Below are 17268 nucleotides of genomic sequence, written 5' to 3'. Positions count from 1 at the left end.
GCGCCGTGCCCCCACCTCCTCCAGCCTCCCTGGGAAGCAAAGCTTGTGGAGAAGGGGGCAGGGATGCACGAGTGCCTGCGGCAAGGCTGAGCGGAACAGAGCAGGAGAGGAAGCAGCCAGGGAGGATGGGAGGACAAGGACAGCCATGCTTCGGGAAACTGGAGAGCTATACGAAGGCCAAGGCTTTTCTAAAAGCCTCTCCCCCACCAGCCTCCCTCAAGAATAAAACATTCCTTGGGCACCAACTCCTTCACCTCTGTTTCCAGCACTCCATGATGATGACAGCTGAGTTTCCCCAGGGGTAGCTACTTCATCGTCTGACTGTCGGCACAAACTGCCCTGAGGCTGCGAGACGGGGGCTTCTGCAGCCCCCAGCTCACGGAGAGCGGGGCCTCCGGGAGATCTTGGCCTGGCTTAGAGCGCTGGGCTCCCATGCAGCCCAGTCACCATCAGGGTTAGCAGCCAAGAGCAGCCCCCAGAGGTCCCAAAACAAGCAGAACCTCTGACTTTTCAAGCCTTCTTCTAATGGTCACTTTCAAAGGCTGGAAAAAGAAGGAAAACGAATCAAGCATGCTATTTCAGAACGAAAAGGAAGGATTTCCCATATTACTGACAGCCTTTGTTGATTTCTTTTCTTTATAAGGGGAAGAAAGCCTTTCTGGTGGTATTTAGCTTGGGTTAAAGACAAGTTTTAGCCTGTCCTTTCAGGGCAAAAGGAGATATTGACAGGCAGCTTGGGTTCACTGTGGTCATCTCTAAAGTCTGAACATTCCCCCTTCAAGAAAAAAGAAAAAAAAAAACCAAAAACCAACCAACCAAAAACCCCCCACAAAACCAAAAAACACTCATGAAACCCCCTCACCAAACAAACAAAAAAAGAAAAGAAAACAAGCAAACAAACAAAACAACCAAAGCCACAAACACAGGAGGACAGTGGAGCAAGCAAGTGTGGCTCTGGCTTTTCTGTCTTGCTGAAAAAGGGTGGCCCAGACCCTGGCCCGAGCAGGAGGCCCCAGTGTCCCCACACCTGGCCCCATTCTGTGTGACTGGTCTCATGCAGAGCAGGGGCTGCCCTAGGAAGAAGGTAGGTGGTGCTCTGCAGGTGCTACGAGTGAAAACATCACTAGCTTTGGGGAAAAAAAGCGATCTAACAGCACTGTGACAGGCAACAGAGCATCTCTGTGCCTGGAGCTTTGGATACAAAAGACTGTCCCCCACCAAGCCCTGCAAAGTACGGCCCTGTGCGCCTTGCAGCTCCCCACGCTGAGGCTTGGGCGGTGCCTTGTCAAAAGCGCTGGCAGGAGGGATACTGTGCCATTACGGGTCAAATCAGGCCACGGATATGATGGTGGGAGGCTTAAAGCCTGGGCTGACCCCGATGCTAGGTCTAGGGAGTGACTCATGTTGATTTTAGCGGATGCTGAGCCTGGCAGGACCAGGGGAGGCTGCGCACGCAGCAGCACATCGAGCCCTTCGAGAACAACCACCGCCGCCATCCGCGGCCCCGGGCCGGCCGGGTGCTGCCCTGGCCCGGGCAGCGCTCCCGGGGGACGCTCGGTGCCGGGGCGAGCGGCCCCGGGCGGGGCCCGCCGCCGCTGCCGGGCGGGGCCGCTGCCGGGCGGGGCCGCTGCCGGGCGGGGCCGCTGCCGGGCGGGGCCGCTGCCGGGCGGGGCCGCTGCCGGGCGGGGCCGCTGCCGGGCGGGGCCGCTGCCGGGCGGGGCCGCTGCCGGCCGCAGTCCCGCTCCGCGGGGGCGCAGCACCACCGCGCGGCACCGCGGGGCCCGGCTGAGAGGACCCGGGCGCCGGCGGTGTCACTCGTTGACATTCTTTGCAATTAAAATGCTTCGTACTGTGGGCGGAGAGGCAGTGCCGGCCTGCCCGAGATCCCCCCACAAGCCTTCTCCAGGCTGAACAGTCCCAACTCGCTCAGCCTCTCCTCGCTCCAGCCATCTTAGGGGACCCCCACTGGACTCTCTCCAGTATGCCCACCTTCCTCTAGTACTGGGCAGCCCAGAACTGGACACAGCACTCCAGCTGTGGCCTCACCAGTGCTGAGCAGCACTCCCACTGATTTTGCAAGGGACTCTAAGCCAGTCCACTTGTGCCTTCCAGGGGCCACATAGAGAAAGAAGCTGGTGGAGTTTGCCATCGTGTCCCTGGGGCTCTACGGCTCAGTGTCTGCTGCCACCAGCAGCCAGGGGCTCATGAACGCAATGCTCCTGTGGCTGTCGAGGGCCAGGAGGGAGATAACTGGGCATTTGAAGTGAGAGGTGGACCCAACAGGTGGCACTCACTGGGGGACAGCACACGGTTGGATGGCAGAGACGAGAGCCTGGCGAGGGGCTGCAGCAAGCAGTGACAGTCCCTTGTGCATCAGCTCCACCACACAGCTTTGCTGCAGGTGCCCAGGGTGAGGGAAGCTCCCTTCTGCCTCCATCTGCTGAAGGAGAAAACCAACGTCACAGAGCGATGTGACTAGACAGGAAAGCTCATGACATGACCCTGAGTTGCACAGCAATTTGAGTGGTTTCCCTACTGACCTCAGCAGTGACACTTCTGTTTATGACTGCAAGTCAAACAAGACCTGGGTGAACAGGCACGTGCCCCAGAAACCACATCTTGCTGTGGCTGTCCAGCCTGTGTCACCCGCAGGACGCACAACTACATCAAGCCTGACCTTCCAGCCTCTCTCCTTCAGCAAGGCCAGGGAAGACAGAGGAGGTTTGTCTAACTCAGGAGACATATTTACAAATACATCTTAGAAATAATAATAATACAAATTTAAAGACTGTTTTTAAAAACCTGGAGCAGGCCAGGAGAGTTTTGCAGTGTCAGATGGCTCAGCTGGCTGGGATGAGCCCCAGGTTCCTAGGCAGGTCTGTTCAACCTGCTAAGAGCTTATGAGACCAGTGTAAAGCTGGGTTTAGGAGAACTTGCACCAAGCTGAGCTGCATAGGCACCCAGTACAAAGCTCAGGACAGATTACTGAAATATGAGAAAAGTGGGACTTCATACAGGTTCTGCCTTATAATCATATTAAGCTGAAATTCATGGCTTCCTATTCCCATACACCAAGCAGTGCCACATCCTGGGGCCTGGCAGTCTCCCATCAATGTCAGAGACTTTTTGAACCTTTTTGGGTTTCCTGCACACCACAGGTGCCGGTCCTGTGCCAGCCCTAGTACCTGTGGGGTGCAGGCACCCCGGTTCCCCTGGCAGCCTTTGAGACCCTAGAGCCCTGCTCTTCATCCATGGGATCCCCCTGCCCCGTGGTTACTCCACGTGTAGGCATGGCTGGGAAAAATGGGTCTGGCTAGGAGCCCAGCTTTGAGCAGCACAAAAGATGACCAAAAAAATCCAAAATAGAGGGTAATGGAGGGGACTGTCCATCCCCCTGGCCCCCCGCGCACACCCACTGCTTCCTTCCCCAGCGCAGGATGCAGTTATACACATCCTGCCTCCCTGAGATGCCAGTTGTTTGTCCCTGTCCCCACTGCACGCCGTAATTAAACCTGGCCAAGCCCCTGTGATCAAGGCAAGGTTCCACCTTGTTGTGTTTCAAAACATAAATCCCCTTGAGCATACACATCACAACATGCCCTCTCCACTGCGTGGGGCTGTGCAGGACCATCCCTGGGTTTCGAGGCCACCCAAACAACACCACTGCCCTGCCACATCGGCACGCCGCCAGCACACCCACACGCTGCCCTGGCTGCTCCACCAGCACCTGGACATGCAGGGATACCTGAGCTGCCCCTCAGCCTCTGGACCACCCGGAGCTGATCAGCACGTCCCACCCTTGGTGGAGGCTGAGATGGGAAGGGACACACAGGGGATTCACTGCAGCAGCAGTGTTCATGGTACCGCACACGTGTGCTCACACTGCTCTTTGCACGGAGGCTGCATGAGGCACCCATCGCATGAGCTGTCACAAAAGACAGGACCTCTCGCATGAGCTATCACCAAAACCTGACATGGTCACAAACGAACTTTCAGCTGAAAACACAAAATGAATGATCTATAGACAAATACTGTGATTTAACGAGCCGGGCAGGATTGCCGCAGGTCAGAAGTCGCCTTTGCAGCATCTACCAGAGCACCAGTATGTGAACTGTGGGTCAAACCACAGCGTCCTGGTGCTCTGGTAGATGCTGCAAAGGCGACTTCTGTCCTGCGGCAATCGTGACATTGCTGAGCACCTTGGAGGGGGAGACATGGGCACAGTCAAGAGGAAAAGGTGGGGAGAAATGGTGATTAGCAAGGGCTGATAAAGACAGGACCTCTCCCTGTCAGACGTCTGGGTCACAAGGAGGGTTGGCGGGTCCTGTTGTAAATAATTACAAAGCTCAGCTTGTCAAGCAGCAAACAGCAAGCATCAGCCCGATCTGCAGCATTCAGGGCAGGTGATTGAACAGGCAGGGTGGATGTGCTGCGGCAGGGCTTTCCAGGACACAGACACAACATGCCATCAGTAACCTGTTGGTGAGGTGCCCTGGCATCGCATCCAGACACAGAACCAGCCCCAGCACCACCAAACGTGGGCGAACACGCTCCGTCTTTGCCCTGCAATAACAACAGCAGCTCGCTCCACCACAGTTGGTGCCTACAACTCACTGAGGATCTTGCAGGCTCATGGGGAACCCAAGGGACATTTAGGAAGACACATCCATCCCACCAGCTTCTAATCCCACCATCATGACTGTGTGCTGACCCTTCTCTCCTACATCCTCATGAACACTACTGCTCTACATGCCAACAGTGTTGTCCTCAAGTTTGGGAAAAGGGAAGAGAGCAGAGACTGGACCCAGCCCTCAGCCTCCATAGCAGGAGAATGACTATGCACACCGAGGAGTGATCTCCTGTGGACACGTCCCACCCTTGTGATCCTTTCTCATCAAACACCGTAGGACCTTGGCAAGAGCCACCAAACTTGCTGAGGGCTTTGTTGATGAAGGAAGTGCCAAGGGCCATCGCCACGTGGGTGGCAGGAAGCCGCTGGCGCCCGCGGGACTGAAGCAGCGCTCCGGCATCTGGTGAGACCTGCCTGCCGGGCCGGCACGCTGCCGAGGGGCCCACCGGCCCAAGAGCTGGATTTTGGCAGGGCAAAAGTTCTGCCCTGGTGTCTGCTGTGGGAGACAAGCCAGGTGCTGCTCGTGTGACTGGTTGGGTCCCCCCACAGCCAGGGAGACCTCTGTTGACTTCTGGTCCCACTGGAAATGGCAGAGGGGTCCCCAATGTGACATGGCAGCTGCCAACGCATCCAACCCATGCAGAACAGGGAGCTCCACCATGCATGTATGTCCCCATGGCCAAACACCTTGGGGTCTCTGCTACCCTGGCTCATCCTCCCCCCGGAGGGAGCTCACTCTACAGGAGCTGTTCGGGCACGAGAATGGGTCCCTTACCTTAGGTGCAAACTGCAAGGCCAGCACATAAGATGCCTGGATTCAAAAGCCTCATGACTCAGGCCATGAAAGGAGAGCCCAAGGATGTGGCCAGCACCATGGGACCCCGTAGCAGTAGGGAACAGAGAGGTGGACTATTACTGCTGGTGCTAGTCCTGCTCCAAGAGGGATATCCCCAACAAGGGACCCACAGAAGCCCTTGTTGTCAACACTCCAGTGAGTCTACAATAAAACATCTGGAGACACTACCCACTGCTTGTATACAGAGAAATGCCCAAACTGACCATCGCCCTCACCAATCTGACTTCTCCAGTCTTAGATCTGGTGTTCCCTTCTAGTCTAAACATGAGGAAATGTGCTTGCTACAGCCTCCTCTTCCTAACTTGACTGACCTCAATCTCTGCCACTGCCTGGCAGCTAGCCCAGAGATGGAACCACCCTCACAGCTGGCCTCCAGCCCTTTCTGTTCCCCAACACCTCTGCTATCTCGTGGACCCAAGTGGTGCCCCCAGCACATTCTACCCACTCCCATCCACACAGCCTAGACCCAGGTGACGACACATCCCTCTCCAGGCAAGGATGCCTATCATGAGCTGGTTGGGCAGCTGCTGGGCACAGCAGGAAGAGCTTGAGTCAACCCAAGAGCTGCCCAAGGCGAAGAAGCCATGACTTGCTGAAAGGTATCCAGAGAATTCAAAGCGGGGACGTGGTGCAGCTCTTCTGACCCCCAAGCTGTGGCATTTGCCTCCAGGCAGAGGGTGGCTAAGTAGCATGAGGATCTGCTCTGCTCCTGAGTGGTATTACTGCATTTTAAGGCCATTAATAAACCACCGGTGCCTGGAGACCATGCGGCACATGTCCCTGGGCTGTGCGGGGCTGGCATGCACTGAGCAGCACCCCTGCAGCCTCCACGTGCTGCGGCTTGGAAATTGCTTACCCAAACCATCTCAGCAGGTCTGGCTTTTGCTGGCTCACCATGGATGAGCCACCGTCTATTGAGATGACAAGGACGTGAGATATCACTGTGCATTCCTTGCGCTTCCCAGAGAGGTGCAGACCACAGTGACTCATGGAGCTACTTCAGAGGTGAATCTCAGGAGTACCTGAGCAGTGGGCGACCATCTCTAGGTCTCCTGAGCTGAACACACATGTTCTTCCAGAGGACACAGCTCTGGCAGGCAGATGTACAGTGAACCAAACTGAAATGACCCAAGGTCCTGCTGAGACAGGCAGAAACAAAGAGCAGGGCAAGGCTGAAGCTGTGCCTCCCCGGTGCACCCTGAGGTCATCCTTGTCTTTAGCAGCTTCTCTTTCAAGAAGGAGGATCCCACACCTGCGTGCGGGACCTTGCATAGCTTCACCCCGGGTGGGCTATCCAGCCACCTCCTCCCGTTTGCTTTGCTTGAGGACGTTTTAAGGGAGAAATGACCACACGGCAATCTGTTCGGCTATTTTGTCTCAAGATGAATGTCATCATCCAGCCCCGTTCATCTATCTGCCTGCCCTGCAGTCTCCCCTGCTTGCACTTAGGTCAGGTACAAATCCTTGTGTTTACAAGAGGGTTTCTGGTAGGACAGCCTTCCCAGGCTCCTCTCACTGAGGCCAAAATATTGATTACAGCACTGCAGCCTCTCCAAGGTCTGCTCTTACACCAGAGCATCTATTGATGAGGTAGGATAAAGGATTTACTACTCATTCTGATTCTTCTCACGGGCTGCCCCTGAACTCATCCACCAGTTCCCCTCAAGGTTTCTCCTTCGGGCACAGCTCCGCGCTTTGCAAAGCAACACTGAAAAGCCTTCTTGACCCTGCAGCTGGTCTTGGCTCTCTTGGGGCTTTCCCGTTCTCTTGGCCACATGGCACACATCTGCCCTGAGCCTCCAACATCTCACCCTTCGAGCCATTCGGCCTTACTCTCCCCTGGGAAGCTGCCAAGCAGGGTGGTGTGCGGGAGCAGCCCCAGGAAGCTGTGGGGTCTTCACCCCACCTGGACACATCCCTGAGCTGCTTGGTCCAGCCGTGAGCGCATCCCTGCTCGGAGCGGGGCTGGCTGGAGGGGTGAGAGCTCCCTCTCAGCCAAAAACTTCCTAGGGCTCTACAGTTTGCCCATTCTCAGTGAAACCCACTCGAATCCACATCCCCGTTGGCGCTTCCTTGCCAGACAGACCTGTCACGCTCCTGCAACACTCCCAGAGGGGTTTCCACTCCCCATTTCTCACCCAGCTCTTCAGAGCTATGTCTCTCCTCTCCCCTCAGCGCCTCTGAGCACGCTTCACATCAAAGCTGCCGTTCAGATGTTAATGCTGGATGTTTCAACACAAGCTGGCTGTATCACACCCACCTCTGTTTACAGTGACACATGCTGGTCCTTCTTGTTTACTTCAATGCTGTTGCCTTGTCCTCTTGGAGAGGCAAAGGTCCCCCAGCCATGGGGATTTCAGCCCTGCCACACCAGTCTCGAGCTTTCTCCTCCCTTGGCCACAGCTTGGGCTGCAGTTCCCACCCACGGTCCTGTTATCCCTGCCCTACATAGCTGGAAGCCAACTGAGCAATGGAGGACTCGGGCTGTATCTGGAGCAGGGCAATGTGTTTGTCCAGGAAGATAAGAAACCAGAATTTTCACATTCAGGACCTGCCCCAGAGCATCTCTGGAAAGCTCCGTATCTGAGGACGGGAAGCAGAAAGCCCCTTACTCAGCACTGACCCACAGTTGCTGCTGTGGCTCTTCCTCCATCGCGTGCCTGGCACGCCTCAGTGCCCTGCATCACCCCCAGTGCTGCCGCGGGCCCCGTGCTCCGGGCAGGACCTGTTTTCATTGCATAAAGGGTGCAGCAGCTCCACGTGCACAGCCTCAACAGAGGCACTCGGCTCTTGGAATGGCATCAGCGGTGTCTCCACCACCTCAGTGAGCAAACACGAGGGGCCAGGAGCGCATTGTGAAGAGTCTGACAGATGCAGGCACATGCCTGCTCTCTTTGAGATGGTTGTTTCTCCATTACCGATTTCATGCTTGGATGTGCCCACTGGCTGAAAGGGATTAGCTGAGGGATTAAGTTCCATGCAGAGGTGTCTGTTAGCCAAGAGCAGAGCACAAGGAGCCATCCCTCCCAGCAGACCAGCAGCTCCAGAGCATCAGCCAGCTCTGCTCAGAGTCACCTGTCTGGTGGGCAGCCAAAACAGGTGCCACAGCACCCCGTGGGCTGGATTCACAGGGCAAAGCTCACAGAGGGCAACAAACAACTGAGTCACCCTCCATTTCAAGGCACCAGGTCCTACCTGTGCTTTCAGGACAAAAGATGAAATTTAAGAGGTGGTTACAGTTCCCATCACATGGAACAGTCTCATCCTTTGGATGCAAAGATATCCAGCTTCTCACATGGAGAAGAGGAGCAGAAAGTGAGGTTGAGCACAGCCAAGTTTCCTTCTACAGAAGAGCATAGACAATGACACCTGGGGTCACAAAAGCAGGCAGAAACCCCTATAGAGCAGTGGGGTCCTGCAATAAGTGCTATAGGACACCAGAGCACCTTCTCCAACTGAAGAGCAATCTTCTGGAGACACCTGGGCTGATTGTGCATTTCCAGCTCCATGCAGCACCAAACTCATAGGAAACCACAAGCTTTATGCTGTCTTTCTAGGTTGTCCCATCTCTCCAAGGCTCAGCTGGTGCTTTAGTGCCTTTTGTTCCTTCTTCATGTAACCCTCTTTGAGCAGGTAGCTGAGCTAATCATCTCCAAAGGCCACTTTGCATCCACACCAACCACAACCACATGCGGCAGCAGATCTCCCACAACCCCTCAACCCCGCACTTGCGTCTCCCAGGTTGTAACACACATCATAGTGCACCAGGTATCTTCACAGCAACCGAGGTGAAACTAAACCTTGAACAGGCTGAGCTCAGACACAACAGAACAGAAATACACATATTCTCTAACCCTGAACCCCAAATCCTCAAGAGAGAGCTACAGAGTGCTTTTAGGATGAGCCCAGAAGCCCATTCATAGCTCTACTTGACACCAGTGTCATGGATAACAAAGACTGGTGGTGGTACATCGCACATCCTTCCCCCTCACCAGCCTCTGCGTGCTCCGTAGGCAAAAAGCACTTGCCCCATCCCATCAGGCAAAGCTTCCCCTGGGAAGCGCCCAGCTTCAGCCCATAGGCACACACCTGAGAAAAAAAAAACAAGAAACAACAAAACCTCAAAGGTCCTACCTGTGCTCATCAATCTCTGCCCATCCTAGAAATCTGCCGCTTTGTTCCAGGCTTTAGAGGAAAAAACAAAACACACACACCCCCCGCACACATGCAGAAAACACGCAACACCACCACAGAACAAAAAAACCCACACCACCAACCCACCAAAACAAACTCATATACCAGAAAGCATTTGGTTTTCCTAACTATACTGGCTTATCCAAAGCTACCTCTTCTAGCACCGCCGGACGTTACTGCCCTCAAACCGCCGGACTGCCGCAGCCACAGGGCCGGCACGAGACGACGCCGGTGACCAGCTCGGTGTAGGAGACCCGTCCTTCACATCCCTCAGCATGTTGCGCTCCTTTCAGCAAGCCTCGTGTCAGACACTGCCCTGAGCAACATTTGCTATTCGGTTCACCTCACCCCAGAGAGAACGTGCGGCAGCACCAGAGCGGGGCGAGGAATGAGCAGGTGCCTCTGGCTGGGGGGTCGGGGTGGCAGGGCTGGGGGCACGGCCGCCCTCCCGACCTCCCCAGCCCCCAGGGCAGCACCTGGGCACACAGGGCAGCCCTTCCTTACCGGGGAGCATTAAATCGGTAATTCCATGACACGCCAGGCTGAGCAAGCAGCAGAGATATGGACATCTCCCAAGCGCCTGAGGCTGGGAAACAGTCCCAGGCATCCGCAGGTGCTCAACACACAAAACCACGCTGAAGCCTTGAGAAGTCACTCACGTCTTTCATTAACCAGAAGGAATGAAAAGTGAGCCCAAACAGGTGGTGAACAGCTCTCCTATGACAGAAGAGACCCCATACATCCCAGGTATGTGCAGGCTCATTGTGCAAGGCAACAGAAACCAACCTCCCTTCCAGCCCTCCCAGTGCAAGCCAGACAGCTACTGGAGCGAAAACACCACTGCAGCAAGGACAAGTCAGTTCCAGTCATTTATTCATTGCAGCATTTGAAGTACACCAGGTACGTGGTGAAGTTCCTCAGACAGACAACAGGAAAGATACTTGGTACAGGAAATTTATATAAAAAGAGAGTTAAACAGATGAAACAACACGGTAACCTCTTACACTCGCTACAGACAGAGCAGACTAGTCCTGAGCCCAGGTTAACATCAACAGCTTAGTCTCCCCAGCCAGTCATGGTTAGACGGGACAAAAGGCAGGCATCTGTCCCCACAGCTGAGGCTGGGAGCACTGCTCGGGCCAGCTCTTCAGGAGCTTGGCTTCAGATGCTGTGCAGAGCCTGACTTCCAGTCAGGTTCAATCCTGCTGAGCACGTCTGGAAAGCCGGCCCCAGCTTGGGTGTACAAATGAAGAGCAGCTCTTCTGAAGATGAGCCTTCAAGTACTTCAGGATCAGCCACAGGTTATGCGTTCGAGCCATCTAGAAACACTGGCAGAGCCAAGACGCAGGGCAGCAGCCCAGACTGTTGCCTTTCTGGCACTCAGCCAGATTTAAACCACACGTTTTGAGGCTGTTCCTGAACCGCGCACAGTTCAGTCATGCTTTCGCAAAACACTGTTTTGCACCTGTATTAAGACAGTCTCCATCTACTTCAGGTCTCCAGTGTTCTGCCAGAAAAAAAGAATCCTATACCAAAAAGACTAAGTGTTTCTCTTCAGTTTTCACAATTCCATGCTCAGGAACTGTTCACCTTCTGTCGAGAAGGAAGATTGGGTCTGAAGCCACGTGCCTGTGGAACCGCAGGCATCATGAGTAGCACCAGAATGAAGAAAGCCCATGTTACCGAGACGAGGCTGTCATCCCACTGAGACTGGCTTTACTTAATCTAGGAGGTCACTGTATTTCTCTAGAGTCTCCTTCTCCAGTTCCAACAGCTTTTGGTAAAATTTCTCAGCAGTTTCTTCATCCACATCCATCTGGAAGACAGTAAGAACAAGTACTGTGAGACCATCACCTTGGTGGCAGCCAGCACAGATGCTGAGGGCAGCTAGGAGATAGCTGGGTGCATCTCCAGAACTTATGCATCCACAGAGAGGGAGCCAAAGGCATCACCAGGACACATTTTTGGAAAGCATCATTACACACTGATCCTGTTCTGAGCATTGTCTCCATTGCCTTCCAGACTCCAGCCGGAGTTACCCTAGGAAGCCTCACAAATAACTCCACATCAGTATTCAACACCCATCTCGTTTCCCCTCCAGCCACAGGACACCCTTGGCATCGACCCTTCCACGCAAGGCAGATGGCAGACCCCAGCCAAGTCCCCCACAGCAGGAGGTTGCTGCTCCATTTACCTTTCTGGGCTCCACATAGCTCTTCCCCAGTCCAGAAGTACAGCTGTGGTACTTGACAAGAGCATCCAGGCTCTCTGGCTTCTGTTTGAACAGCCACACCTGGGAAGAACAGCACAAACACGCATGAGACCCGCACACACAGTCCTAACCGAGCCCGCAGCCAAGGACCTGGCTGCCCATGGACACGGGAGAACAACGGACAGGAGCTTTCACCAAGCAGAAAAAGACTTGATATCCAGAGAAAAAGGTCTCAGCTGGCTCCCCTCAGCTGTGACCTACCCAAGCCAAAAGTAAAACCATGTTTATGCCCCAGTGCTAAACCACGAAAGCAGTTCAACATGGCTAAACATGCTCACTGCTGTGCTCACCACCCTGCATTACTCACCTCCTCCCTGTGCCCGCATGTCTACAGCTGCTCGACTGCCAACAGGGAGAGCCGTGTTCTCCCTGCCTGAGATGGGGGAATAGTGTTTTCCCAAAATCGGTTATTTTATGGGCACCTGATGAAGGGCATGAAGCACCAGGGCAGACCAGCCCTGGTCACAGCTGCTTCCCCAGCACTCCGCTGTGTGCCGTGCAGGGGTGAAACACAGCACCCACCCACACGCCTTGCTGAGAGGCTCTTTGCTCACACCAGCAGACTCTGGAGGACCTACCCAGAAGGAAGGAATATTTAAATCAAGTTGTGAACTACTTACATGAGCTGCTGCTCCATTACGCGGTGTCAGAGTGTAAGTTTTGGCAAAAAAGCGGATCTGAGGGGAAAAGCAGCACATGACAGAATCTGTATTTTGGCCCACGGTTTCTTTGGCAAGCTCTCTGCAGCCCAGCCACACCAGATCATCTGCCAGAGGCAGAAGTGCTTCTCAAAGTTGTCTACGGGTAACACCACACGCTTACAACTAAAGCTTTATCACCATGAACTCTGGTCTCTGGGGCCACCCACCAGATCAGCAAGACTCGCTCTGTGCCCCCCAGAGCAAGAGGCCACAGGCCACACAGATGCCTCGTGGGCACCTCTTCTCGAATGGCCTCTAGAGCACATCAGGCAGAGCGGATCCGCAACCCTGCGGGTCTGAGGACACGTGAGAAGGCATCACCTCTCCTCTGCCGGGAGAAACGAGACCCGTCAGGATCAGCTGCTGCCAGCTGGGGCAGCTTCAGCAGAAAGGCCAACCTTGCAGCACCAGCACCCAGGCTCAGAGCTGGCAGCCTTCAGGGGCAGAGCTGCAGGGAACCTGAAAAGCTGAAGCCTAGCACAAGAAAGGCAAGGGAAGTTTCGGGACAGCAGGGGAAGAGGCAATAGAAAGCAGGAGGCTTCGCCTTCCAGAGAAATGGAAATAAAAACACTGAAAGACATGGAGTCTGTTGTAGGGACAAACAGCATTTCAGTGCACAGGGGACACATCTTGTCCTGAGCTCTGCTGCCACCACAGTGACTGGATTTTACAAGCCCACAACAGGCTGGCAAACCTTCTAAGGGCAGCCCTGACAAACACTGCTACAACTGAAGGGCTGAACCCTGGCTCTATGTATGGTGCTTGTCCAGTGCTCTGGTGGGGCAAAAGGAACTTGGCTTGGAAATTGTAGCCTCAAGGTACCAAAGGGATGTTCTGCAGAGGGGCCAGCCTGCCCAGTCCAACAGAAGGAAGAGCAGGGAGCCAGAAGCACACTGCACATAGCTCTGCAGTGATGCACTTCACTGCAAGTGATCTCAACCTGAAATTGCCCTAAACCAGCCAGCAGTTCCACTTACCAACCACATAATGGGCATTAGCAGCTTCCACAGGAAAACCGGCAAAATTCTGTACGTCATATTAGACATAACGAGACCAGGACAAACGACACTGGAATACAGACCCTGGAGAGAGGAAACTGAGTCAGTTTGCAAATATACAGTAATTACTTTAAGAATGGATGATACTCCTTCCCTCCAAGTACTTGTCAGCAAGAAAATGAAGGTGAGTATAGAGACCAGGTAATAGCAGATGCTTTCCTCTCTAAAGTTACCAGCAGCAGATAGTGATTAGATGTAGTACTTTCTGAGAGGTCTCAAATTGCAGATGTTTATGTCTAATCTGTGCCCATTAGAAGCTCACGAGACAGCAGGCACAGCCTCCCAACACATCTCAACCTCACCTTGCAGTCTACATGCGGCTCAGCAGCAATAGCAGTCACCCCACAGATTACAGCCCGCTCAGATCAAAGGCTGCCTCGCATTTAGGAGACAAGAGTTCAGCATTCTAGCACTAAACTATTTTCTCATGAAGTATTTGAAAAGAGTGTAATCACTATCACAGGACTGGGGCTGCCACTTGCCAATGAAATCCGCCTGTCCTCCGTGATGGCGCTGGCAGGTTGCTCATACACCGTAGCGTGGAAAGCTCGAGCACCAGCATGGAGCCACCAGCAGAGACAGCAGAGCCTGCACCCTCAAGTACTTGCAGGCAAAGCTGCCTGAGCAGCCCTGTTCTGATAGGCAGGCACACCTGAAAACAGCAGCAGCTCTTTGCCTTTTAAGGCCAATTCTTTGGTCTAAAGGGACAGCTAGAGCTTGCAAGGTAGGTATCACTGCTAAAAACTTCTGCTTTCAGCTGAAACACATGGACAAGGACCCCAGAAACAATTTCTCTGGCAGCTTCTCCACCACCAGTTCACCCTCAGCTGTGTTTAGTGCATTAATGAACACATCAGATTGCTACAAACGACTGCAACTAGGTAACAACAATGTAATGATAATTATACACAGTAGGAGCTCATTAGGTTTTTTTAGACATACAAACCCCGTCATTACCTGGTCATTAAATTTCCTGTTCAAAACCACACTCGTCAGGTCAGTAGCATACTTAGAAGAACTGTATGATTCCTGCCCCTTGGCATGCTGATAGTCAGAGAGGCTGAAGGCAGATTCCCTGGCATTGCTGGAAGATGTCCAGATGAGTCGCGAAGGCTTTTCGTTACCGCAGAGTAGAGACTGAAGTTGACGAACCTGCAAAAGAATTGTTAAATAAGTTAACACAGTACTTTTGAAGTCTTACGGTATAGCTTTACAGTTCTTAAAAGCTTTCCTAGTCTTGGTCAATCTTCACTAAACTAGTCAGAAGCAGCTGTTGCTCAGGTAGAAGAACTTCAGCCCAAGGTCCACCAGGAGCATTTACAAGCAGCCACTATTCTCTTGCGCATCTCAGTTAAACACCTCAGAATTTAATATAGCCAAGTCTGGACAGAGAGAATGGTTTACCTCTATTCACTGACTAACTAGAGTAACCTCAAGATTGTATTATCCCTTGCAATGGCTATCACCATCTATTGCTATTTTAACAAAACTCAAGACCTTTGCCCTATCATTCCTCACCCGTCGGGCTGCAGCCTGCATCAGCATCCGAACCAGGATGACGGAACTGATTCATCAGTCCTACCTGTACCCATCTTTACCCACATCGACCACCAGACCAAGGGCTCAGTCTTCAAATGCAGCCTCACCAGGATAAAGTGTCCAAACAGGTTGGTAGCAAACACCTCCTGCAGTCCATCTCCATTAAGCCTGTCCGTCTGGGTCATTACACCCTCCGCAGTGGTCAGCATGTGAAGCAGCTTCCTGGAAGCCAAGGACAGGAGTTAGGCAGGAACATTGCCAGTAGACATCTAATGCTCCCCTGCTTCAGCCCTTCAGGAGAAGCCCCCACCTCACAGGCTCCATACAGACTCTCTACTTTCCACCTCAAAAAGCTCTACTAATACATGAAAAAAATGGCTGGAAAAAGTTTACGGAGCGTCCCAGCCCCTTTATTCGTAAGTGCCTCAATACCGACTAGAGCACCACAGTAAAACATGGTTTTAAAAAAAAAAAAAAAGCGTTGCTTTTCCATTTCACATTCAGATAACAAAACCAAGCTCCAACATGGAACTAAGCCCTAGAGCCTAATGCGGGTAAGGAATGCAGTCTAACATCTACATTCAACATCCCAACCACTGTATTACACTCAACACAAGTCACTTTCCTCTCTAGCTCAACTTCTTCATGTTGCTTATACAACAATGATGCTTATAGAATAAGCATCGGCTTCTAGCTGCACCAAATACCATGATCGACAGCTGAGAACAACTATGAAAACCTACAGTGGAACTCAAACACCAGTAAGCAGACCCAATAAGAGGAAACTGCGCCTCCCCAACACCGCATCAGCATTTCTCACTCAACACCAGGAGCTGCAGACTTTGGGTGCCCTATGCTGGTACGCAGTGGGACCCACACCAGGGATGAGAAGGAGCACAGGGCTCCTCAGAGCACCCCAGCACTTCACCCAGCTGCCGAGCCCACCCCACGCAAGGCCACGCGCCCCACTGGGGAACAGAGATAGCGTCTTCAGCTGTGGACACGCGGGCATGCCGTGGCCACCACGACGCTGCCAGCAGCCCGTGCTGCCCCCGGTATCTCCTACCCGGTGAGCAGACCGTGCCAGAGCGCCTTGAAGTTCACGTGGGGGTTGGGCATGATCCCAGCGTTGAGGTAGACAAAGTCCAGCCGCTGAAACCTGCGTGGGGAAGGGCAACAGGAGTGAGTAGCAGGACGGGGGGGTCCGTCGGGACAGCATGCAGGCAGATGGGGGTCTGGAGGGGCCGAGGACAGAGACCCAATACCTGCAGCGGAGCTCCTGGGCGGCACGCAGGACAGACGCCAGGTTACCCAGGTCCACTTCCACGGTGGACACCTGAGCGGCGGGGTGGGCGGCCAGGATGAGCTCTCGCGTGGCTTCGCTCTTCTGGTCGTTGCGGCAGGCGATGCAGAGATGGATGCGGCCATCCTCCTCCAGCAGCCGCTGGCACAGCGCCAGCCCCACGCCGCTGCAACGGAACGGCGTCAGGAGCGGCGCTCAGAGGGCTGGGGCGAGCCGCGCCGGGACGGGACGGGACAAGCCCAGCCCGCCCCAGCCCAGCCCGCCCCGCCCCAGCCCTCCCGGTTGCGCGTCCCCCCGCGCAGTCCCCGCCGCTCACCCGCCGGCCCCGGTCACCAGCACCACCCGCTCCATGGTGCGCCCCGCGCCCGCCGCCCCGCGCTATAACCCCTGCCCGCACGTGACGCCCCGCCCCGGCCCGCCCCGGCCAATCGGTACGCGCGGAGGGGGCGGGGACTCACCGCCCGTGGCGTGATGGTGGGCCGAGCGGAGGGGGCGTGGCGTAACGGGACACGCCCCCTCGGAGCACGCCCCGCTGTGCAGGCCACGCCCTTGCGGCGCAGACCACGCCCCGCTGTGCAGGCCACGCCCCTGCCGCGCAGGCCACGCCCCGCTGTGCAGGCCCCGCCTACCCCGCCGGTCTGCGCGGGTGCCTGTTCCCGCCCTCGCGCTGCGCTGCCCCGTCCTGCCCTCCCTCCCCTTGTCCTGCCTTGTCCCG

General features: G+C 54.6%; 1 protein-coding gene across 1 annotated transcript; it reads right to left on the bottom strand.

The window, feature by feature from the left end:
- Nucleotides 1-10551: 10551 nt before the first annotated feature.
- HSD17B7 (hydroxysteroid 17-beta dehydrogenase 7) lies at nucleotides 10552-16940 on the bottom strand. The gene is made up of 9 exons (XM_065648949.1): nucleotides 16870-16940; nucleotides 16516-16719; nucleotides 16317-16409; nucleotides 15358-15472; nucleotides 14669-14863; nucleotides 13631-13735; nucleotides 12573-12629; nucleotides 11875-11973; nucleotides 10552-11496 (listed from the first exon to the last, which is right to left on the bottom strand). The coding sequence occupies exons 1-9, from the start codon at nucleotides 16902-16904 to the stop codon at nucleotides 11401-11403; spliced, it is 999 nt and encodes a 332-aa protein (XP_065505021.1). The 5' UTR covers nucleotides 16905-16940; the 3' UTR covers nucleotides 10552-11400.
- Nucleotides 16941-17268: the final 328 nt, after the last annotated feature.

This window comes from Caloenas nicobarica, chromosome 20 (assembly GCF_036013445.1).
Source record: "Caloenas nicobarica isolate bCalNic1 chromosome 20, bCalNic1.hap1, whole genome shotgun sequence".
Taxonomy (NCBI): domain Eukaryota; kingdom Metazoa; phylum Chordata; class Aves; order Columbiformes; family Columbidae; genus Caloenas; species Caloenas nicobarica.
This window is presented reverse-complemented; position numbering and strand designations above follow the sequence as displayed.

Coding starts and splice junctions, on each gene's coding strand:
- HSD17B7 (XM_065648949.1), bottom strand. CDS start 16,904: ATGGAGCGGGTGGTGCTGGTGACCGGGGCCGGCGG. Junction 12,630..13,630: donor TAATGCCCATTATGTGGTTG/GTAAGTGGAACT, acceptor TTTTCCCCTCAG/ATCCGCTTTTTTGCCAAAAC. Junction 11,497..11,874: donor GCTATGTGGAGCCCAGAAAG/GTAAATGGAGCA, acceptor ACTGTCTTCCAG/ATGGATGTGGATGAAGAAAC.